Raw genomic sequence first — 22193 nt, forward strand, 5'->3', positions numbered from 1 at the left:
CCCCCCCCCTCCCCTTTCACATATCACCCAAAACCTTAAATATTACCTTGACAACATTGGTACTGCGGCTTTGTTAAAATTGATGATGTTTACTTTGTAGGTTTTTCTGCACCCTATAATTAGTGTTATGGACTTATGGTACAAAATTGTCCTTAAGTATTTTGTAAATATCATTTGGACACTAGTGAACTGAATCAATATACACACACTATTAGTTGTCTTTGTTAACATGGAGTGGATGCTTTCTTTTATGCTTTGGTCTTGTATGACTCGTAGCTCAATGCTTTTCTGTCAAATGCCTAACTGCTTATCAAATTATGTTTGGCGGAGGCCAGTGAAGGGCCAAGTCCAGCAATTGGTAGCTAGAGGGATTGTTGGGCGCAGGCCTGAAGGGCCAAGTCTAGCACCCTGCCTCTCGAAAATGTGGTGGTGGTATAAGGAAATAAAGTTGCGCCTTCGCTACTAGCTATAGCTTTTGGCATAGTGGTAAGCGCTTGATCCTAACAAATTATAAAACCTATGATTGAAGGGCTCCATTAGCTATCAACAAAATACCTCTGAGTTCTATGAACGATAGAAGTAAATGAACGGAGAATGCATATATAAAACCTTAAAATGGAAACTAAAACTATTTTTATGACTAGGTAAGGGCGAAACAAGAATATAAAATAATTTGACCTTTAGTTCTTTATACTATGATAGTAATAAAAAATGGACTTGATATGCTGTTATTGTTGATTGCAATCTCTCTGTACTTTGGTTGATTAATGTTTGGCACTGTATGTCATACAGACGGATTCAGAAAAAATGTACATGATCCTGAAATCATCTGCGAAGGAGAAACACTGTGAATCAAGTTTATTTAGATGTGGCCTTTGTGGTGCATCATCTCCTTTGATGCTTTCCACAGATCCTGAACTTCAAAGAGCAAGAAGTGGTTACAGTTCAGAATTGAGGAAAAAGGTCATAGACATGTCTTACATGCTCGTGATATGTACTAATGACTGATTTTTTGGATTTCTAGTATGCTTTCTGGCTGGACTAGACTAACACAATAAAACTTTGATGCACTCTTGTGGCAAAAGGTGGAATCGCCCACCCCAGGCTCCCCCACACCCCGGTCCGATAGGATTTTGGAGGGGTAAATCATGGTGACCCAACTGATCAACATAGGCTAGACTTTTGCTCACTGTGCACAAGGAGCCCCCTCATTTTGAGAGGTTGCTCCCACACTGCCGTTGGTGAGAGTCGATCCTTGGTTTCTTATGACAAATTTCACCTCTGTGACCAATTGAGTTACCCATGCGGGCAACTTTGATGCACTCTAGCTTAAGTGGCGATCTTTTCATGCTGTTGTTTTCCTTGTCTTTATTCTTTGTCACAAATTGTACTTGCTACTACTGGAGACCGGCCTGATATAGTCGCATACTTCTTGCAGGAATGTGCAGCTGCTTTAGTCTTTTTCAAGACTCGGTATGCTGCATTGGTTGCTTCACAGGGTCTTCAATCTCCAAATCCCATGTTATGGGCGACAGATCTTGCTCCAGAACCAGAAGATATGTATTGGGCTAACATTTGTGTACCATATAAGCTCCATTGGATCCGTAAAATAGCTATGCATGTGGCTTCTGTATGTTTTGTGATATTCTTCCTTGTGCCTGTTTCTGTAACGCAAGGCCTTGTTCACCTTGATAAGCTACAGAAGACATTTCCATCTCTGAGACTCATGCAGAGGTACTATTCCCCTTTGCCTAGGGTATACACTTTAATGACGATGCTCTACTTCTAGTATTCGGAGTAGTAGTTATTGAAGTGATAGTTAAGCTGCTAGTTGTTGTGTCGATGAGAAATACAGTTGGAAAACTTAAGCATGTTTAGCTTAAATACCGTATGTCTAATTGTTCATTAAATGGCAGTTTATATAGATGATAGAAAAGAATGTAGGACTAAGCATTCAAGGTAGCTGTTTTAAATTACTGTATGCGTTGTATTTAATTCCTTTTTGATTTAATTTTTTATTTTTCGCATGCATTTAACTGGGGATATGATGCAGCATGAAAAAAAAAACCTATAAGCCACATTTAATAGCTGTTCTGTATTTTGCTTTCTCCTATTTTTGCTGTCAAGTTCATTTATTTAGCATTTAAGTTTTATCTTTTATTTTGTATTGCTGGCTATTTATAGCCCCTGTTGTTTATCAGCATGCATCTTGAATATTATTATGAACCATTTGAATTGAAGTTTTATTGAATCTTGAAGTTTTCTTTACCTATTGGACAGCCAGTTCTTTGTCCTACATCAACATAAAATATGAAACATGTTTGCATGCGCATGTGTGTGTGCATATATATATATATATATATATATATATATATATATATTTTTTGTTTATTTATTTATTTAGGGCTGGTCTCCTGTGAGACTATCTCACAAGTCTCAATCCGTGAGATGGGTCGGGTCTAGTAAAAATGGGTCATAACAGAATTGCAATATAATCAATACTTTAAGTCTTATATATAATATACTTTATATCATTAATGTAGTACTTTATAGCAAAACTATAATAGACAATTTGTAGGAAATAAAATGTCATACATAACATAATTGCAGATATAATCAATACTTTAAGCCTTATATATAATACTTATAGCATAAATTTAGTATTTTATAGCATAAATGTAATACACATTTTGTAGGGAATAAAATAATAATATAATAGAATTGCAGATATCATCAATACTTTAAGCCTTATATATAATACTTTATAGCATAAATGTAGTCTTTCTAGGAAAACTAATAGAGAAATAAAATAATAGTATAACAGAATTACATATATAATCAATACTTTAAGCCTTATATATTATATACTTTATAGCAAAACTGTAATAGACCATTTATAGGAAATAATATTACTAAGCCCATATACCATAAGACCTGTCTCACGGATTGAGACACGTGTGACGGTCTTACAGGAGAATTTACCATTCATTTAATGTTACTGTAGAGTCTGAAGTCTGAAACTGCATATTTGTTTGCTTTCCATTTACTTCTAACAGGAGATACATAGTTCAGCTGGTTACTGGATATCTACCGAGCGTTGTACTTGTATTGTTTTCATACCTGGTTCCTCCAATAATGATGTTCTTTTCGACAATGGAGTGCTACATCTCTCGCAGTGGCAGGAAGAAGAGTGCATGTTATAAAATTATGTACTTCATGATTTGGAATGCTTTCTTTGCCCAGACAATTTCAGGTTCCGTTATTGATGGATGGAGTGCTCTCGGTCATTTGGGTAAAAATCTGAAAGACATACCTAACCTTCTTGCTACGGCATTACCATCAACGGTGACACCTCTCTCTCTCTCTCTTAAAATAGTTGGCAATTTTTCATATATATACTCTCTTTAACCTTCATCTTACATATAGTCTTTCTACTCATTTTAGCTTTTTGTTTTATCTCGTTAGCATATATTATTTATTGCAAGTGTGACGAAAATTTAATATTTTGTAGGCTACTTTTTTCATAACCTATGTTTTGACGTCGGGCTGGGTGACTTTGTCCACCGAACTCATGCAACCATTCGGTCTCCTCTATAACTTTGTCTATAGGACTTTTCTCAAAAACAAGGACTCGTCTTATGGAACTATGACTTTTCCCTACCATACTGAACTCCCAAGGATTCTTCTTCTTGGGCTTCTGGGCTTCACGTGCTCTATATTGGCTCCGCTAATTTTGCCCCCCTTAATAATTTACTTTTGCCTTGCTTATCTTGTGTACCGTAATCAGGTAAGTCATGCCCGTTTTGTTATTTACTTAGATATGGAAATCCTTGTTTGATAAATCACCAGTATCTTCAAATAAGCGGCAGAGTTTTTCTGCATCTTTCTCTGCTGTATGTCATAACCATTTTCAAACTTGGCAGATTCTCAATGTATATAGCACACAATATCAAACCGGGGGACTTTACTGGCTTCTTGTGCACAATGTAACAATATTTTCGCTGGTGCTCATGCAAATAATAGCTTTGGGAGTCTTTGGGCTCAAAAAATCCACGGTGGCATCGAGCTCCACTATTCCATTGGTAATCTGTACACTTCTTTTCAATCAGTATTGCAGGCAAAGGTTTCATCCGTTGTTTATGAACAACCCTGCCCAGGTAAATATGTGATTACCGATTGGTTTATAGCTTTTCAGATTCTCATTGTGTATGTGCTCGCAGGTCCTCGTTGACATGGACCGCCAGGATGAGGAAAGCGGTAGGATGAAAGAAATCCATCGAAAAGTGATATCAGCTTACTGTCAGTTCAATGGCGGCAATTCATTCAAACTAGGTAACCCCGTGCCACCAAATCCCAACGAGGGGGAAACCCGCGTACTTCAACCCACCTCTGAAGACGACATCAATCCAGGTTCAAACTCTGTCAAATTTCTCAGCACGTATAACTTCTATTCGTTTGTGCATATACTCACGTGCACTCGATGCTTCGTTTCTGTTGCTTGCAGCCCCACTACCTACCCGCCCATCCCAACATACATCTTTGGAGATTGAAGAATTACATCAGCCGAAGTAGATAAAACAATCTACATGGTTAGTTTATGTTAAGAAATGTTCTGTCTGATCACATTGTTGTGGTTCAAGTAGTTCCTAGAATGGGGAATATACTGTCCTGAAGGCCTGTTTTTGTATTTCATTTTAATTATATCATTTCCAGGGGGCATTCATAAGGCTTTTAGAGCTGCAAAGTACAAGAATTGTGTAGGTTTTGTTACCCAGCCTTTGCCTCTATTATTTGTACACAAATTTTCCTGAGTTTTTGTACAGATAGATGTTACATATATATGTTCAAATATGAAATGGAGCTCATCTTATATAAGTTATCTTACATTTTTATAATGTCACATCATTTACATTACTCAAGTCTTTGTTGTTTGCACTCTACCTAGGATCCAAGAGAGAGATGCTACATTCATTTTTTGAACTTTCTCCTTGTGTGCTTGTAGAGTAATTGCTTTCGCTTGCCCTTCTTTCTGTGAAAAATCCAGGCTCTTTTGCTTCAGGCAAAGTGCAGTCATTGGACAACATTGTTACCACAGAAGACATGGTTGGCCTATCTTCTGGATGTTGTTGCACACATAATAGACCGACTTGGATACACCTTTGAGCTTGAGATAGATCGCATGATGGAGCTAGATGTTCGTCAATTAGTTCTAACTCCCTGTTTTCTTTATACACCTTCCATGCCTGCAAAGTTGTACTTTATATTAGTAACGGGATGATAGAGGTGATTCTCATGAAAGAACAAAGAACAAAGAATAATTTATTATGCTCTACATGAGTGATAAGGTTTAGACTGTGGTTTGGGTGACGAAATCCTCTATTTCTTTTGCCGGTGACAATCTCCAACAATAAAACACCAAAGCTGAATGTATCTGATTTTACTGAAAATATTCCATCACCGGCATATTCTGGGGATATGTACCCACTGCAACAAATTGAAAGACATTTGTGTTAATTAAATAAAGAAAAAATTACACTTTTTGTCTTCAATTATAAGAAAATAACACTTTTCACCCCTTAATTATATAGTTGTCACTTTTCTTCCTTCAATGGCATGTGAAAAGTATAATTGAGCGACGAAAACATGTTATTTCCTTATAATTTAGGTACGAAAGCTGCCATTTTTCATCAAGTAAAAAGTAATGGATAAAAGTTGGATGCTGTTAAACAAATAGTCAAATATCAAAATTTCAAGGTTCTTACTGTGTCCCAACAATACGGTTTGTATTTGCTTCTGTTGCATCTCCTAGGACACTTCTAGCCAATCCAAAATCTGATATCTTAGGATTCATCATGTTATCTAACAAAACATTATTGGCTTTAAGATCTCGATGAATGATCCTTAGTCGAGAATCTTGATGGAGATATAGTACTCCTCGTGCAATTCCAATAATAATGGAGAAGCGTTTTGGCCAATCAAGCAGTTTGCTCTTTGTTTCATCTACAAAAAAAAAAATAAAAAATCAAATATTGCATTAGAGGAGCATATAATGAAGCAAAATTATTGTACTTTGACGTATGAGAGATCAGAAAGCCAAACCGAATATGAAGGTATCCAAGCTTTTATTTGCCATGTACTCGTACACCAAAAGTTTTTCTTCTCCTTGTATACAACACCCTAGAAGTTTCACTAGATTTCGATGCTGAAGTTTGGCAATATAAATCACTTCGTTCTTGAACTCTTCTATTCCTTGTGTGGAATTCTTTGATAACCGTTTCACTGCAATTTCCTGCTTGTTTCTTAGAACACCCTAAAAATTCGAAGTAAACATGTATGGAGTATATGTTATGAATTGAATCGACAAAAATTGTGAAAATAATGAGATTGCCACATGCATACCTTGTAAACATCTCCAAATCCACCCTTTCCAAGTTTGTTATTGTTTGAAAAGTTATTTGTAGCTCTTAATATTGTAGACAGGTCGAATAATGGTATGTCTAACGATTCTTTCAGCTTCCTTTCCTTTTTATTACTCTTTTTGTAGAAGTAGAAACAAAGGCTCAAGCCAAGCAGGATCATAATGGTGAGCAGTAACAAACTCCCAAAGATGATTTTTCCTTTCTTCCCCTTTGAGCTAGGATGAGATCCCTTTGTAATTGGCTCTGTAGCATCAAGAAATTTTGAGTATCTTCAATTTTTTAACCTTAAGTAAAACATAAAAGATTGTTTTCTAACTTTCAACAAAACATTAGAAAATTAAATTGTTTCTCAGAAAATGTGTTATTTCTTTAAAATTATTTTCAAGAAAACATTTTCTAGGTTTCCAAACAGATTCTAAATGTAAAAAAGTGTTGTATTTATACCTGGTATCTCAGAAGAGTCGAGTCTGATGTAAATTTCTTGCCCGTTTTTAGACAGCACTCGAATTCCAAACAAGCCATTAAACCAGAGCAAGCAACCACTCCCTCCCTTGCTTATGTCTAAACTGGAATAAGCAGTGCAGGAGCAATTCTTCAAACACTCGTGCTCACACTCTACAAGGTTCATAGTCTTGTTAAACCAAGAATATTTGGTGTCTGGCAATTTTATCCCAGAATACTTCTTGAATCCATCTGTTCCATTCTTGCATTTCAGAGCCTTCCTCCTATGGCAACTATCAGCCCCTCCAGTGTTTTTCACAAAATTTTCCAAGCATCCACAAAGTGGGGATTTGGCCAGGTTACATATCCCATTTGATCCACAGAATGCATAATTGTCACAGATATCCATAGGGGATTTTATGAAACTGAACCAACTTTTGGTCTCATTCACCCATCCCCAGCTTTCAAATACCCCTGAACTGCTCAGAACTAGCCTTAAATAAATCGAGTTGTTAACAATTTCATATCTTGTGTATACCTCCCTGGGATTCATATTCATTTTGTACTTGAAATGAGGGTCATCTGGATTTATTGAAGGCGTTCCACTCCATCGCAGGCCGTTCCAGGGCCCAGTTGTATAAACCTCTTGTGTGCCACTCTTGATTACAATTTGTGGGTACCCTGTTGGGTCCAAGTGAGCTGTGAAGTTCCCTGGAGCTGGAGAGCTTTCATTTTTGTTGGCTGTGAGGAAAACCTCATGGCCTGTTTCGAAATTCCACCCGAGTTTCATGCCTGGAAAGTAAGTATCAGTGGGGTAATCGAAACTCTGCCAGAGGAAATTCTGAGGGTTTTCATCATCAGCATCTCTCACCACGAGGTTTCCCGAGTCCAAGAGTTGGGCGATCGGGTTCTTAGGTGATTGTGATGTGGTGTTGTTGTTGGTGGACCATATGGTGCTATGGTTGGGATGAGTGAGGAGTAAGCGGCCAGACTTAACGATCTTCAGGACAGCCGAGGTTGTGTTGGGGAGGGGAGTTTGGGTGTTGGCTGTCCATATGACTGTTGGGACAGGAATTTTTTTGTACCATATAGAGATGTATCCCTTGAGGAACCCCATCTCAAAGTTGGCACCAGAAGAAATGATGGTTTGGCCATCTATGAGGGGTTGAGTGGAAGTGATTGTATCCCTTGCTTGGGAAATGTTATGCAAGAAGAAGAGTGAGAATAGAAAATGCAGGAAACCAATTCTCATTTTCATCAAACCTTTCTATTAGTTTGGCTTCTTTTTTGTTTTTGTTTTTGTTTAGTGGTATAGCAATTTTAAAGCAATTAGTGCAAGTAGTTGATAGTTGTTAATACTATTCATTAATATCAAATGTGACAGTTTTTCATTGCTATACTAGTTGTTGAAAACTAGGGCCCTTTTTGCCCAAGTGATGCCATTCCTATCCTCTTCAAGGAATATCTACATTGAAGAGGGTGGATTTGACCTCTAGGCCATCCCTGATGGGAATGACAAATTATTGCGTGAAACATGGTTTGCATAGCTGTATGGATCATGAATACAATATACATTTTAATATATTAAAAGTATATTATTTTTTGTATTGAAAGTACATTATTTGATAATATATAAAAAGTAATGTACTTTCAAATAATGTACTTTACGTATACAAATAATGTACTTTTTATTTATGATTTACACAAATGTGTGAACCATGATCCATAGAATGAGGTCTTCCGCAATTGTAGCTTTTGGCAAGTTTTTAGAATAGTAAAATCCAATGCATTGGTTTTTAACAAATTTGAAGGTGGGTGTTTTTGAAAGTTTTTTCTCCTGCAAAATGAGTGTTTTGGCAAGCTAAGGTAGGCCCCACTGGGGAAAAATAACTGGGAGACCCGCCTGGGCGCGTAATTTAATTTAATTCTTTTAAAAGTTTTGTAATTTTTTTTTCTTTTCACTCTACTCTCATTTTCTCTTTCCTAATCACACCTGCAAAATCCCATAAAAACCCCACCACTATTGAAGAAGGCCTAATGATTGGGTAGGGATGGACCGTCCTTGATGGGGAACGGGACAGGTCGGGGACCGGGGACAAATTATGCTATGGACCCGGGTCCACCTTGCAAGGTGGACCCGGCTCTATGTTCACAAATTTAGAACTCTATTTTCACAAATTTAAAACTCTATGTTCACAATTTTAGAACTCAATATACAAAATTAAATTACTCAATATTCACAACTTTTGAACTCGATATTCACAATTTTGTTATATAGATTCAAAAGTTGTGTGATACTAATCATACTATTGAACATAGAGTTTTGGTACTGTTGAACATAGAGTTATGAAATTATGAACATAGAGCTATAAAATTGTGAACGTAGAGTTATGAAATTGTGAATGTAGAATTATGAAATTGTGAACATGAAACTGTGAACATAAAGTTATAAAACTGTGAATATGGAGTTATGAAATTGTGAACATGAAATTATGAAATTATGAACATAGAGTTATGAAATTGTGAACATAGACCCGAGTTCATCTTGCAAGGTGGACCCGGATCCATGGCATAACAACAGGGACCGGGGATGGGATGAAATTGACACCCCTATATGCTGTGACAGGAGCCGGGAATGGTAAGGTGCATTGGGTGGTTGATTAATTCAAGTGTGCTGCTGAAATGATCAAACTCATTAATTCATCATCCACTAGTGACGAACCAGTTGGTGAAGGGTAGCAAGTTGCAAGTGAAACAATAACCCCACCAAATTAAATTATAAGAATTTATGGAATGGGCTCGATCGAGAAGGATGTTGGGAGGATTTAGTAATAATTGAACTCGGTAATCTTTAGGTATGAGAGTTATATACCCACTCGATTATCCTTTATGGAGAAATAGATGGATAAATTTGGTCTGTAAATTAATTTAAACAAATGTAATTCCTTAATTGTTTATGTATGTTGCGATTTTATTCATTAATGTTATATAATTATCAAATTCTATTAACATATGACGTTATTTTTATTATTTAGAATTAATATTCACGGTTAAAAATGACGTCATATAAAGAATGAAATTTTAATCATATGTATTAATTTTAAATGACAAAAATAATCTCATAAAAAGGAGTTTGATAATTATATAACACCACTGAAAATGTAACATAATGAATAATTAAGGAACTAAATCCGGACAAAATTTTTAATAGTGAACCAATTCAGGATTTAAAACGTTGTTTTCCTTATATTTATTAAAATGCTGTTTTAGTTAAAAAGCTGTTAACAATAGATTTCATGCAATAAGTGTTGCGCCCGCGGAAGTGGGATAGATCAGATTGCAACAATAATTTGAGAAAGAAAAATAAATGAGGCACAGATTTTACGTGGAAAACCCCTAAACAAATTAGGGTAAAACCACGGGCAAGGGTAGAAGAATTTCACTATGAGAAAATAGGAGTTACAACCACTCTCTAACTAACAAGGAGAAAACAAGGATAATTCTCTCTTGCTAGGAAGGAGAAATACACTCAACAAACTCTCTAATATCTCTAGTATATGAGGGAAGAATAGAATGATTTGGGATGACTAGAATGACAAATGACCTCCCTATTTATAGTTGTAGATTTGGGGTCATTTTGTAATTAGCCTAAAATGTAAGGACCAAACAATAAATATTTTGTTCAACAAAGTTTGGCTACCTAACATTCTTGTTCAAAGTTGGCAACTTCCTAATTTGGCTGCTGCATGGATGTTGCCTAACTCCATTTGCCGACAATCTCCCACTTGAAGATCAGATTGTAACAATCATATCTTCACACCATTCTTTCTACCTTGCACTTTCCATGTCGCTTACGTCTCTATCAGGCCACAGGAAGATCGACACCAAGTAAACTTATCAACATTGATTACCTTTGTTAGGAAATCTGCTACGTTGTCCGTGGTATGGATTTTCTGCAAATCTACTGTCCCTTCTTCCACCTTCTCTCGGATGAAATGGTACTGCACTCGTATGTGTTTCGTCCTTGAATGAAATGCAGGATTCCTTGCTAGATGCAAGGCACTCTGACTGTCACAAAACAAAGAGACAAACTCTTGTTTGTGCCCGAGCTCCTCCAATAGCATTTTCAACCAAATTGCTTCTTTACTGGCTTGTGTAGCTGCTACATATTCTGCTTCTGTTGTTGACGTAGCCACAACTGCTTGCAGTTTTGAAACCCAGCTTACAGCTCCACCAGCAACTTTGAACACATATCCTGTCGTAGATTTACTTTTATCCAAATCCCCTGCATAGTCAGAATCCACATACCCGTTGATAAGAAAGTCTGATCCTCCATAACATAATGCAACATCTGAGGTCCCCTTGATGTATCTTAGGATCCTCTTCACATAGTTCCAATGCTCTCTGCCTGGATTCACCATGTACCGACTAACTACTCCCACTGCTTGCGCAATGTCTGGTCTTGTACATATCATAGCGAACATTAGACTCCCCACCGCTAATGCATACGGTACTCGAGACATCTCCATCCTCCCTTCTTCATTGCTAGGACTCATACTTGAGGATACTTTGAGATTAATAGGAAGAGGGGTAGAAATTGGCTTACAATCTTGCATGCTGAAACGTGACAAGATTTTCTTTAAATAATTCTTTTGAGAAAGCCAAATCTTCCTATTACCTCTGTCTCGGTGAATTTGCATCCCTAGAATCTTGTTTGCTGGTCCCAAGTCCTTCATTTCGAATTCCCTAGCCAGTTGTGCCTTCAATTCATCAATGTGATCTTTGTTGGGGCCTGCGACCAACATGTCATCTACATACAACAGCAATATAACAAAGTTATCTTTTCCAAACCTCTTGAAATATGCACAAGGGTCTGCATTCAGTCTGTTGTATCCAAGGCACATGATGAAGGAATCAAATCTCTTATACCAACACCTTGGCGCCTGCTTTAAACCGTACAGAGATTTGTTCAACCTGCAAACCAAGTTCTGATTCTCTTTGTCTTCAAATCCTTCAAGCTGGAGCATATATATCTCTTCTTCAAGATCTCCATGAAGAAAAGCCGTTTTCACATCTAGCTGCTCTAGATGTAAGTTGAATGTAGCACACATCGCCAAAACTACACGAACTGTTGTTAGTCGAACCACAGGTGAAAATATTTCATTGAAATCAATACCTTCTTTCTGAGCATATCCCTTCACCACCAGTCTTGCACGATACCGCTCCACTTGATCGTCACCATTCCTTTTGATTTTGAAGACCCATTTGTTACCAATTGACTTCCTTCCTTGTGGTAGTGGCACAAGTTCCCATGTATTATTTTTATGGAGAGCTTCTATTTCTTCCTGCATTGCTGCCGTCCATTGAGAAACATCTGAGCTGTTTATCGCCTCCTGAAAGGTTGATGGCTCACCATCCTCTGTTAGAAGGCAGTATGCAACATTCCCTTCCATAACATAATCTGAGTGCCAAGTGGGACGTCTTCTTTCACGGTCTGATTGACGAGTTGTTGGAGCTCTAGAGCGTTCTGGTTCTGGTTCCTCGTGCGCCGGTTCTGCTTCAGAAGAATCTTGTTCAAATTCCTCCTCTACCTGTATCTGAGTAGTTTCTGGCTTTTCCTTTTCCGTGCTATCATCAACTTCTCCTCTTTGTAGCTTGTCCTCTACAAAGATAACATCCCTGCTGATGACAACTTTGTGGGCAGTGGGATCCCACAAGCGATACCCCTTTACTCCATCAGCATACCCCAAGAATCTACATTTCCTGGACTTCGGATCCAACTTTGTAATTTCCTGGGCATTGTACATTGCATACACAATGCTTCCAAATATATGGAGGTTTGAATAATCAACAGGCTTACCAATCCACATCTCCATTGGTGTCTTCAGCTCGATTGCAGTTGATGGAGCTCGATTCACCAAATAACAGGCGGTATTGACTGCTTCTGCCCAGAATGATTTTTCTAAACCCGCAGCCCTCAACATTGCTCTTGTCCTTTCCAGCAAGGTTCTGTTCATCCGCTCTGCCACTCCATTTTGTTGAGGAGTGTATGCCACCGTGAACTGCCTTTTGATGCCTTCCTTCTTGCAGAAGTCATCAAATTCCTCACTTGTATATTCCCCTCCATTATCTGTCCTGAAACACTTGATCTTCTTCCCGGAATCAAGTTCCACCCGTGCTTTGAAGGCTTTGAAAGTCGCAAACACATCTGACTTTCTCTTGATAGGGTACACCCAGCATCTCCTAGAGTAATCGTCGATGAATGAGACAAAATACTTTGCCCCTCCTAGGGATGGAACCGGTGCTTGCCACACATCAGAGTGAACCAATTCTAGAACAACCTTGCCTCTAGAATTTGATGTGCTGAATTTAAGACGATGTTGCTTACTTGTTATACAATGCTCACACAAAGGAAGTGATACTTTTGTTAACCCCGGAAGTAGCTTTTGCTCCACAAGAATCTTCATTCCTTGTTCTGACATGTGCCCAAGTTTCTGATGCCATAGCAGCGTAGAGTCTGGACTACATGCGGCAACCGATGCCTCTGCTTCTTGCAAAGTCTCTCCCTTCAGCATGTATAGATTTGCAGCTATCTTCTCCCCTTTTATCACCACAAGCGCTCCTTGGAAAATTTTCATGACTCCTTTCTGTGTTTCAATCTTGGTTGCACTATTATCCAATATTCCATAGGATAATAGATTTTTCTTCAGGCCCTTCACGTGCCGCACATCCTGAACAGTTTGGACTGTTCCATCGTACATCTTCAGCTTGATGGTTCCAATGCCGATAATCTCCAAGGCATGATCGTCGCAGCTGTACACAGATCCTCCTGAGATTGGTTCATAATGATGGAACCATTCTCTCCTTGAGGTCATGTGATATGTGGCTCCCGAGTCTATAAGCCATATATCCGCGAACCTTTTTCTGCCTTCCCTGGCTATTGGTGCTTCGCAACAAAGGGCACTTCCATCATCCGAGGTACTTGCAACATTTCCTTGAGGATTGGAATTCTGAGGTAAATTCCAACAATCTTTCTTCAAGTGACCCTTCTTTCCACAGTTGTAACACTTTAAATTCTTCTTACTTGATTTTGATCTACCACGACCACTGCTTTGGCCACCTTCTATTGACCTTCCTCTCATCACCGTTAACGCCTCTGCCTGTTGCAGATTGACTTGTCTGTCCTCCTTGTTCTTGCGCCGACTTTCTTCTTCAAGAACCGCAGCTGCAACATCATCGAAAACTAGATAGTCTGTAAGGATGTTGTTTGTTAAGTTGACGATGAGCTGATCATACGAAGCAGGTAGACTCTGAAGTAGAAGTTCCGCACGCTCCTGTGGCTCTATTTTACAGCTTAGAGATGTAAGCTGGGAAAATAGAGTATTCAGCGTATTTAAGTGTTCCGTCACTGAAGTAGATTCTGACATACGAAGAGTATATAATTTCCTCTTAAGGAAAATTTTGTTGTGCAGTGACTTGGCCTCGTACAACCGGTTGAGGTGATCCCAAATCTCCTTGGCCGTCTTCTTCTCCTCGATGCTTGACAATACTCCATCTGCTATTGATAGGTATAGATCCGCCATAGCATCCTCGTTCATCTCGCTCCATTTTTTTGTCATCAGTAAAATCCACCGGCCTTTCACTGATAGCTGCTAGACAGTTGTCTTTCCTCAGGATAGCCTTCACCTTCAATTTCCACAATGAGAAATTTTTCCCATTGAATTTTTCAATCTCAAATTTCGCTGCCATATTGTTCTTGAAACAAATTCTGAACAATATATCTGAAGGCTCTGATACCAATTGTTGCGCCCGCGGAAGTGGGATAGATCATATTGCAACAATAATTTGAGAAAGAAAAATAAATGAGGCACAGATTTTACGTGGAAAACCCCTAAACAAATTAGGGTAAAACCACGGGCAAGGGTAGAAGAATTTCACTATGAGAAAATAGGAGTTACAACCACTCTCTAACTAACAAGGAGAAAACAAGGATAATTCTCTCTTGCTAGGAAGGAGAAATACACTCAACAAACTTTCTAATATCTCTAGTATATGAGGGAAGAATAGAATGATTTGGGATGACTAGAATGACAAATGACATCCCTATTTATAGTTGTAGATTTGGGGTCATTTTGTAATTAGCCTAAAATGTAAGGACCAAACAATAAATATTTTGTTCAACAAAGTTTGGCTACCTAACATTCTTGTTCAAAGTTGGCAACTTCCTAATTTGGCTGCTGCATGGATGTTGCCTAACTCCATTTGCCGACAATAAGTGCAAGTAGTTGAAAGTTAAAACTATTTCTTATTTGACCTTTTCATTGTTGGGTCTTTATTTTAACAAGTCGTCTTCCCCGATACATATTTGCCCAATCGGAATAAGGATACAAAGTTATTATACAAAAACCAACTTAAGAATACAATTTTAAGATACCATTGGTTATAAAAGTTCACTTTTTAACGGGGATCGGGCAATGAAATGGTGACTTCATTTATAGAGCATGATATTTTTTTGTTTGAAGATGAATTGGCTTCAACTACCATTCTTCCTGTGAAAAAACCAGGCTCTTTAGCAATGGGCAACTCAACATTGTTTGCCAACATATGTACTATAGAAAACATGCTTGGCCTATCTTCAGGATAGTGTTGAACACATAAGAGGCCAACATGGATTGATCTTAGAACTTGAGGAAAATCACGTGGTTCATCCAAATGCTCATCTACAAGTTCAATCAATCTACCATCTCTATATAGCTTTCATGCCTGTAGTATGGATGAATAAGTTAATAAAGACTTCAATTCAAACATTAATGAATAGATAAGTATACTTTAAAATGAGACATACATGGCCAAGAAGATTCTCATAGTGATCTTGATTATAAGAAAAATCCCTATTTCGTTTCTCACTCACAATTTCTAGGACCAAAACACCAAAACTGAACACATCTGATTTAATAGAGAAGATTCCATGTCCAGCGTACTCCCGTGACATATAACCACTGGATTATTAGAAATTTTAGTTTGTTATCGTCAATGATCAAAAACCAAACAAATGAATGCAAAATGAAATTGAAATCTTACAGTGTTCCAGCAACTTTGTTAGTATTTGCTCCTGTCTCATTTAATCCAATGCTCTTTGCCAATCCAAAGTCTGATATTTTTGGGTTCATATCAATATCCAACAAAATGTTGCTAGCTTTGAGATCTCTATGAATAATTCTTAGTCGAGAATCTTGGTGCAAATACAAAAGTCCTCTAGCAACTCCATTGATAATGTTGAAGCGTTTTGTCCAATCAAGTAAAGCTCTCCTTTTAATATCTGCCAAAGATACTTTTTTTTTAAAAAAAAAAAAATACAATTTACATACATTTCTATTTTAAGAGCAAAAGAAAACCCAAAAAAAAAAAAAATCATCTAAGGTCACTCTCAATTTCAAGCACACATTTTCTTGGTTAAAAGAATGCTATCAAGGAATTTTAAAATCCAATTTAACTTTGATGAAGTGATCATATGTGATAACAGAATTGATTAAAATTTAGATGGGACTATCATACCGTACCAAATATATATGAATCAAGACTTTTATTTGGCATATATTCGTAGATCAACATCTTTTCATCTCCTTGAATGCACCATCCCAAAAGTTTCACAAGATTCCTATGTTGAAGTCTGACAATCGAAGTGACTTCATTTTTAAATTCTCCAAGTCCTTGTTTAGATGTCTTTGAAAGCCGTTTCACAGCTATTTCCTTCTCATCATCCAGTATACCCTGTGAATGGAAGTTTTAGATTGTAGGAAGTTATTAATATAATTTTGGATAATAATTTTTTTTAAAAAAATTATTACCTTGTAAACAGGTCCATATCCCCCCTCTCCAATCTTGTTGTTAAGTGAAAAGTTACGACTAGCTCTTGTTATAGATACCTCAAATAATGTTTGATCCTCTTCCCATTTTAACTTTAAATGGGTTTCCTTCCTTTTTCGTTTGTACAATATTATGATCACAATCAGGGTTAAGCTCAGCGCCAGAACTCCGACCAATACTAATGAACTTAATTTTATTATTTTTGATTTCTTGCCCTTTGAGCTTGAAGTATAATCTATCAAAAAATTAAAGGAATTAAAATGAAAGGGGATGCATTATTATATTATCAATGTTAGTGGCAACAGGCCAACAGCTAGGCAGAATATGAGAAAATCAATAATAAATTGTTACCTAACTCGGAGGAAGCCATCCTTATGTAAAGATCTTGATCAAATCCATCTGAAGGTACCGCACTAATGTCGATCAAATCTCTAAACCAAAGCAAGCACCCATTTTCTCCATTGCTTATATCAAGACTTGAATAAGCCATACAAGAACAATTCTTCAAGCAAACTTGCCTGCACTCTTGAAGGTTCATACTAGTATTGAACGCTGAAAACCTTGTATCTGGCAATTTAACCCCAGAGTATTTCAAGAATCCATCTGAGGAGGATGAGGATCCATTTTGACAATTCTTCAGAAGTGTTCTCCGAACACACCCTCCGGGAAAATCTCCCCTGCCCCATGCTCCTGGATCTCTAGGCAAAAATCTATCCAAGCATCTGCAATTGGCAAATTATACCGTGCACCACGGTGTACATAGCAATGTGCACCACGTACCTAAACGACGTCGTTTTGAACATTGTAAACTAATTGTCCGTTTTTTTGAAAATCACGTTTCCCGTTTCGGCCGGTCTCTGTATTTATGTTAATATTCTGTGTATTCCAGGCAATCATTCTGTGTATTCTAGGCAACCGTTCTGTGTATTCTAGGCAACCGTTATGTGTATTCATGTTAGTAACATATGTTGTGATGTTTGTGCATTCGAATGTTTAGGAGGATGAGTTCTGTGTATTTTGTGTCAATATTCTGTGTATTCATGTTATTAACACAGGTTGTGATGTGTTTGTGCATTCGAATGTTAGGAGGATGAGTTCTGTGTATTTTGTGTCAATATTCTGTGTATTCTGGGCAAACATTCTGTGTATTCTATATAATGATTATGTGTATTATAGATAATGAATTCCCTAGAGTCATTCGCGTCCGCGTCCGCGTCCGTGTCCACTAACATCTGTGTATTTTGTGTCAATATTCTGTGTATTCTGGGCAAACATTATGTGTATTCTAGGCAAACATTCGGTGTATTCTAGATAATGATTATGTGTATTATAGATAATGAATTCCCTGGAGTCATTCGGGTCCGCGTCCACTAACATCGAAACGACGTCATTTTATGTACGTGGTGCACATTGCTATGTGCACCATGGTGCAGGGTATAACGATTGTCTACAATTAGGGTAGATATTACTTTCACAACGCCCATATGTTCCACAGGATCCATATTTGTCACAAACATCTGTTCCGGCTTTACGGATAAGGTTCCATCCCCCTCCTGCCCATATACAGAGATCTGCACTCCCAGAGTTTGACAGGACCATCCTGAGCAAAATTGAGCTATTAATCCTATTATTATAAACCTTAAAACTCACGGAAGCCTCCTTCATATTAATGATTACAAAAATTTCGGCAATGTTCCTCCTTTTAACCATTCCAGATAATCCACTCCAACGCACGCCATTCCACGGCCCTGATCGGAACACTTCCTTTATACCCTTTCTTATGATGAGTGGTGGATATCCTACAGGATCAAGCCAAAGCTTATATTCCCCCGTCCCTGGATTGTTTTCTGACTTCCATGACGATACAGTTGTTTCAAGACCAGTAACGAAATTCGTCCCGAGTTTCATGCCTGGCAATAGAGTATCTGTAGGATGATCAAAACTTTGCCACACTAAATTCTCTGCCTTATCATCACTTGCATCTATCACCACCAGATTCCCAGAATCCAATAATTTGGCAATTGGATTCTGAACTAATCTGGAAGTGTTAGTATACCAGATATTGGAAGTGTTGGCATCATCAACAAGAGCTAAGCGGCCTGGATCGACAATCTTCAAGACCACTGATGATGTGTTAGTGAGGGGAGTATCTCTATTGGCAACCCAAACTACGGTGCGAGTGGGTATTTGGTTGTACCATATGCCAACATAACGATTGTGTGAATTGGCAGGGCTAAAAAACCCCATCTCAAACATTCCACCAGAAGACACAATAGTATGACCATCTTTAAGGAATTGAGTGGAGCTAATGGTATCTAGTGCAAAGGAAATACTGAGAATTGAAACTAAGAATGTTAAAGAGATGAGCAATGGAAGAGTTAGCATCGGTAACAGCTTTTCTGATCTTCTTGTTTTTGGTTCAATGTGATGGCATGCATATCTTTCTTTGTATTCATATTCTTCTTGACTTTTATGTCAGTTACTTCAATAATACATACTTCTTTTACTATTATATATATACGATTATACATACACACATGATAAGTTGGGTGGGATTCTAGGCGAATTTTGTACATAGAACCCGAATTTAACCTGACACATCATGGATTTAGCTTTTAAAGACCCACCTCGACCCACCACTCACTATCACAAAAAAAAAAAAAAAAAAACCAACTCATGCAGTGTGGATTCGCTTCGACATCCACGGAAAAGATTGAAATTGCCATCCGTACGTGGGCCAAGCTAAGTAGGTCAAAAGCCTTTCTTCTTTATTGTTTTCCAACAAAGTGAACATCTCATCATTCGATCTCGGTTAAAAGAGTACATTCATAACTGGACTGTTACTTTTTATTTACCCCAATTCTATCTGCATTTGTTTTTAAGAACTTCACAGGAAAAACTTAGCGTAGTTATAGTTAAACCCCTTGGATGTTTTCTTTCCTTAGCTTGCTCTTAATTTCTGCTTTATTTTATTAGGCTTGGAAGAGTATATATGGACAATGACATCTTGTGCAGTGGCGTTGATCGCACATGGTCAGAACTTTGAAACCCATATTTAATTTCACTTAAACACTCGAAATATATGGTAATCTCATTGTCTTAATTAGAAGTAAGTCTAGTGAGGTTAAACAATTGGCCTAATTAGGGTCAATGTCAAGCTCTGATCGGTTAAGAGTTATGGTGATAATGCCTCTTGTGGAAGATAATTCACATAGCTCACACAAAGTCTAAGTTGAAAAATTCTAAACCAATAGCTAAACTGGAAAACTTAGATGTATAGTTGATCTGTGTCTTAAATGTTATTGCATCATTGCTGGCCCCTTATTGGCCTGAGTACATATAAACAAGGAAACATAATTTTTTTAGAGGCTAGATTTGACCTTTATCGGCCTCCCGCCCAACATCGCAAATTATATTGTGGACCTGTTGTGGATCATGATCATGATTGATACTGCAGTTGTGTTGAACGGATACTGCAGTTGTGTTGAAAGGAAACTGCAGTTGCGCGGAACAGTCATTCGTTCAACACAACTAAGGTATCCTTTCAACACAATGGCAGTATCCATTCAACACAACTGCATTATCAGTTCAACACAATTGCAGTTCCAGACAGATGACATGACCTCTGTTCTGCGCAACTGCAGTTCCCTTTCAATACAACTGCAGTATCCGTTCAACACAACTGCAGTATCAGTTCAACACAACTGTAATGTCAGCCATGATCCATGGTCCACAATGCATTGTGAACCATGGTCCACGGTATAACGACTGGCCCAACATGATCTAAGCAGTATCTTAGATAAGGTCAAATTTCCATAAATGTAGCAATGACTTATGTCCCAACTCCCAACAAATTCACAAGTGGAAGTAGACTGGCATCTATGACAGAAGTAGTAAAACTATAATATATTTAAGGTCTGCATATATATATAGTCTCCCAATCTATAAACAATAAATTTTCATCAAGAAAAGTAAAAAAGCAAAGCCATATATACAGCAAACATTTCACTTTAGAAACAGATAGGTTGTCCAAATGAGAACTCTTTTCCTGCATTTTTTGTTCTCCCTTTTCTTGCTTTCCATGCACAAGATTTCCCATGCAAGGGATACACTCACTTCCACTCAGTTTCTCAAAGATGGCGACACCATCATTTCTTCTGGTGGGAGATTTGAGATGGGGTTTCTCAGCATCCCTGCTGGTTCCATAAACCGATATGTCGGTATATGGTACAACCAAATTTCTGTTCCAACAGTAGTATGGATTGCCAACAGAGAAACTGCCCTAACTAACACAACATCCTCTGTCTTGAAGATCATTAAGCCTGGGCGGTTAGTTCTTATTGATGCCAAGAATAACACTATATGGTCCACCAATGCGTCAAGATCAGCTCAGAATCCGATGGCACAACTGTTGGATTCAGGGAATCTTGTGGTGAGAGATTCAGAGGATGAAAACCCGGAGAATTTCCTGTGGCAGAGTTTTGATTACCCAACTGATAATCTTCTTCCAGGAATGAAGCTTGGGTGGAATTTTGTGACAGGCCACGAGGTATATGTGAGGGCATGGAAGAATGAAAATGATCCATCTTCAGGGCAATTCACATTTCATTTTGATCCAGCCGGGTACCCACACTGTGTAACAAAGAATGGTCCAGAAAAGATTTACACAACAGGACCCTGGAATGGTCTACGATGGAGTGGAACACCTGGAATAAATCCAGATAGTCCTCATTACAAGTACCAAATGTACATGAACCTGAGGGAGGCTTATGCCAGATATGATGTCATTAACAACTCGGTTTTACCAAGGTTAGCTTTGACTAGTTTTGGGGATTTCATATCCTTGTCATGGATGGTTGATACTCAAAGTTGGGTCAGTTTTGTCAAAGCTCCAATGGATATTTGTGACAACTATGCAAAATGTGGTGCAAATGGAATCTGTAACATAGCTGGCTCCCCAATCTGTGGATGTTTGGATAATTTTGTCAGTAATTCCAGAGGGGGATGGGATTACACATCCGATGGTTGCCATAGGAGGATACCTCTGAAATGCAAGAATGGAACAGATGGATTCAAGAAGTATTCTGGCATAAAATTGCCAGACACTACAAATTCTTGGTTTAACACAACTATGAGCCTTAAAGAGTGTGAGCACAAGTGTTTGAGCAATTGTTCATGCACTGCTTATTCAAGTTTAGATATAAGCAATGGAGGAAGTGGTTGTTTGCTTTGGTTTAAGGACTTGATTGATATTCGGTTATTGTCTCAGAATGGACAAGATATTTACATAAGACTCGATTCTTCTGAGATACCTGGTATGAATACAAAAAATTTTCATCTACTTTATACGGAGTTTTTTGTTTGTTTGTTTGTTTTGTTTTGTTTTGTTTTTTTTTTTTTGGTTTTTGTTTTGTTTTGTTTTTTTTTTTTTTTTTTTTTTTTTTTTGTTTTTTTTTTTTTTTTTTT

General features: G+C 37.8%; 3 protein-coding genes and 1 pseudogene across 5 annotated transcripts in view; 2 read left to right on the plus strand and 2 right to left on the minus strand.

The window, feature by feature from the left end:
- The window catches only part of LOC116026603 (CSC1-like protein RXW8), an 8491-nt gene extending 3613 nt beyond the window's left edge, over positions 1 to 4878 (plus strand). For 2 of the 3 annotated variants that reach the window (XM_031267927.1, XM_031267926.1), the window contains exons 6-12: positions 793 to 963; positions 1439 to 1734; positions 3057 to 3345; positions 3512 to 3787; positions 3924 to 4157; positions 4221 to 4410; positions 4505 to 4878. In XM_031267927.1, the coding sequence (XP_031123787.1) occupies positions 793 to 963; positions 1439 to 1734; positions 3057 to 3345; positions 3512 to 3787; positions 3924 to 4157; positions 4221 to 4410; positions 4505 to 4572 (1524 nt within the window). In that variant the 3' untranslated portion in view covers positions 4573 to 4878. The remainder of the gene's footprint in view (positions 1 to 792; positions 964 to 1438; positions 1735 to 3056; positions 3346 to 3511; positions 3788 to 3923; positions 4158 to 4220; positions 4411 to 4504) is intronic. The other variant, XM_031267928.1, reaches the window with a different exon arrangement.
- On the minus strand, positions 4759 to 8110 carry LOC116026601 (G-type lectin S-receptor-like serine/threonine-protein kinase At4g27290). Its single transcript, XM_031267925.1, has 6 exons — positions 6864 to 8110; positions 6400 to 6662; positions 6100 to 6310; positions 5763 to 6000; positions 5334 to 5484; positions 4759 to 5243 (listed from the first exon to the last, which is right to left on the minus strand). The coding sequence occupies exons 1-6, from the start codon at positions 7975 to 7977 to the stop codon at positions 4938 to 4940; spliced, it is 2283 nt and encodes a 760-aa protein (XP_031123785.1). The 5' UTR covers positions 7978 to 8110; the 3' UTR covers positions 4759 to 4937.
- Positions 8111 to 15317: 7207 nt separating this feature from the next.
- LOC116027604 lies at positions 15318 to 19112 on the minus strand (annotated as a pseudogene).
- A 1696-nt stretch (positions 19113 to 20808) lies between these two features.
- LOC116027605 (G-type lectin S-receptor-like serine/threonine-protein kinase At4g27290) overlaps positions 20809 to 22193 on the plus strand; it is a 4145-nt gene continuing 2760 nt past the window's right edge. Inside the window, exon 1 of the mRNA XM_031269310.1 lies at positions 20809 to 22042. Within this exon, the coding sequence (XP_031125170.1) occupies positions 20809 to 22042 (1234 nt within the window). The remainder of the gene's footprint in view (positions 22043 to 22193) is intronic.

The sequence above is a fragment of the Ipomoea triloba genome, chromosome 8 (genome assembly GCF_003576645.1).
Source record: "Ipomoea triloba cultivar NCNSP0323 chromosome 8, ASM357664v1".
NCBI classification, from domain to species: domain Eukaryota; kingdom Viridiplantae; phylum Streptophyta; class Magnoliopsida; order Solanales; family Convolvulaceae; genus Ipomoea; species Ipomoea triloba.

What these genes read in the sequence shown, in the direction of transcription:
- LOC116026601 (XM_031267925.1), bottom strand. Translation starts at nt 7,977, where the DNA reads ATGGGGTTCCTCAAGGGATACATCTCTATATGGTACAAAAAAATTCCT. An exon ending in GATTTGGAGATGTTTACAAG is followed by an intron (nt 6,311 to 6,399) that starts GTATGCATGTGG and finishes TCGAATTTTTAG; the next exon opens with GGTGTTCTAAGAAACAAGCA. An exon ending in CTTGGATACCTTCATATTCG is followed by an intron (nt 6,001 to 6,099) that starts GTTTGGCTTTCT and finishes TTTTTTTTGTAG; the next exon opens with ATGAAACAAAGAGCAAACTG.